This window comes from Dioscorea cayenensis, chromosome 21 (genome assembly GCF_009730915.1).
Source record: "Dioscorea cayenensis subsp. rotundata cultivar TDr96_F1 chromosome 21, TDr96_F1_v2_PseudoChromosome.rev07_lg8_w22 25.fasta, whole genome shotgun sequence".
NCBI classification, from domain to species: Eukaryota; Viridiplantae; Streptophyta; class Magnoliopsida; order Dioscoreales; family Dioscoreaceae; genus Dioscorea; species Dioscorea cayenensis.
Window position 1 is genome coordinate 2,486,196 of NC_052491.1, and position 1,700 is coordinate 2,487,895.

The following is a 1,700-nucleotide window of genomic DNA, read 5'->3' on the forward strand; positions in this document are numbered from 1 at the left end:
TTTATTATAATAAATTAAGTATTAATAATTATATTAATTATTCATAATATTTGAAATTTGAATTCATATTTACATAAAATAAAAATATAGATTTTTATAATATATATATTACTTATTTGAATTCATATTTACAAAACACATATTTTCCAAATACAAATTTACTAAATCCATCCAAATAGACACTAAAAATTCTTTTGATCCAAACGATTCAGAAATACATCTAACCAAACACTGGATTTGACTCTCCGGATTTTTCAAATATAAGGATTTGTAAATCTGAATCATTGCGTTTTCAACTACGTTCAGACAAACGCACTCTAATTCAATCTTTCTCGAGAATAGTATCCCTCATGGCCTTGAGATGCGTCCATGGCGTCGACCAGCTCCAGCAGTCTCACCTCGGTGCTGGCGTGAACAATTTCCAACGCCGCAATCCAGATTGCCCCTACATAACAATATCACTATTCGAAGGAAAGAACAAAAATAATACAACAAAAGAGGATTAATTTTTTTCTCCTACTTAAGATCAAACTAGACTTTTGTGCTTTTTTCTCAATGTAGACCCCCTTTTCTATTTATTTATTTTTTTATTTTTTATTTTTAGCAAAAATGGCTGCATTGTAAAATGATGGTTAATTCAACCTTTTCTTTTTAAATATTATTAAAGTAGCATTCTATTGGCCTGATAAGTAGGGATATAATGGACCCGGCCTCGACGAGAATCCGATTTCCCCTAGGGAATTTTTGAGTTGGGCCGGGGTCAAAATATTTTTCTGTTGGTGTCGGGGTTGGGTGCGAGGGAATATCCTCCTGTCTCGGGCCCGACCTCACGAAATATTAAATATTTAATTTAAATATTATATATATATATATATATTATATTTTATGTTATAAATATCTAAATAAAAATTGAACAAAAACCCATATATCTATCAATTTAATAAGAAAACTATTAATAATTAATGGGCATTGGTATAAAATTAAATTAAATCCTAAATTTATATTAATTATATTGATTTTTTTAAATTTTTTCAAATTTTACAAATAATTTATTGGTGATTGTGTATGTTGATATTTTGTGTTAGGTTGTATTTGTAAATGAGTTGCTCAATTATTAAAAATTTTTATTGTATTTTTAGCAAATATTTTATAAATTTATTTAAAATAATAATTATATTTTAATTTATTAATCAGGGTCGGGGAATCTCTGAACTTGAAAAATTCCGATGGGGAGGGCGGAAACGATCCATGTATTTAGGTTTTCGGGCGGTTCGGGGATGGAGTATAATTTCGGGATCGGGGCCGGAAAATGTATCCTCTGATGAATTCCCTCCCTGTTGACATCCTCAACTTTGAAGTCAAAGCCAAATAAAAAGTACTAATTTCTTAAGAACTTATTTATTTAAAAAAATATATATTGTTAAAATACAAATTATTCTTTCACAGTTTTTAAACTCATTTGTGTTTTTATTTTTTTGTTAAAAACTTTTTAAACTTATTCAAAATATATATATATATATATGCCCTTCTTTTTCTTACAAAGTGTGCTATAGAGTATAGACGCATCATAATTCTTATTACATCAACCACTAAATTCACAGTTTTTGGCAATTTGCGTTTTAAAAGCAAGAATGGTTTCACGTAGAGGACACCATCCCACTAGTGACTAGAGCAACAAAACAAAAATTAAACACAAACCC

At 28.8% G+C, this 1,700-nt stretch overlaps 1 protein-coding gene across 1 annotated transcript in view; it reads right to left on the minus strand.

Annotated features, from left to right (window-relative positions):
• Positions 1-317: 317 nt before the first annotated feature.
• Positions 318-1,700, minus strand: part of LOC120252497 (disease resistance protein RFL1-like) — a 5,092-nt gene continuing 3,709 nt past the window's right edge. The window contains 1 exon segment of the mRNA XM_039260668.1: positions 318-445. Within this exon segment, the coding sequence (XP_039116602.1) occupies positions 318-445 (128 nt within the window).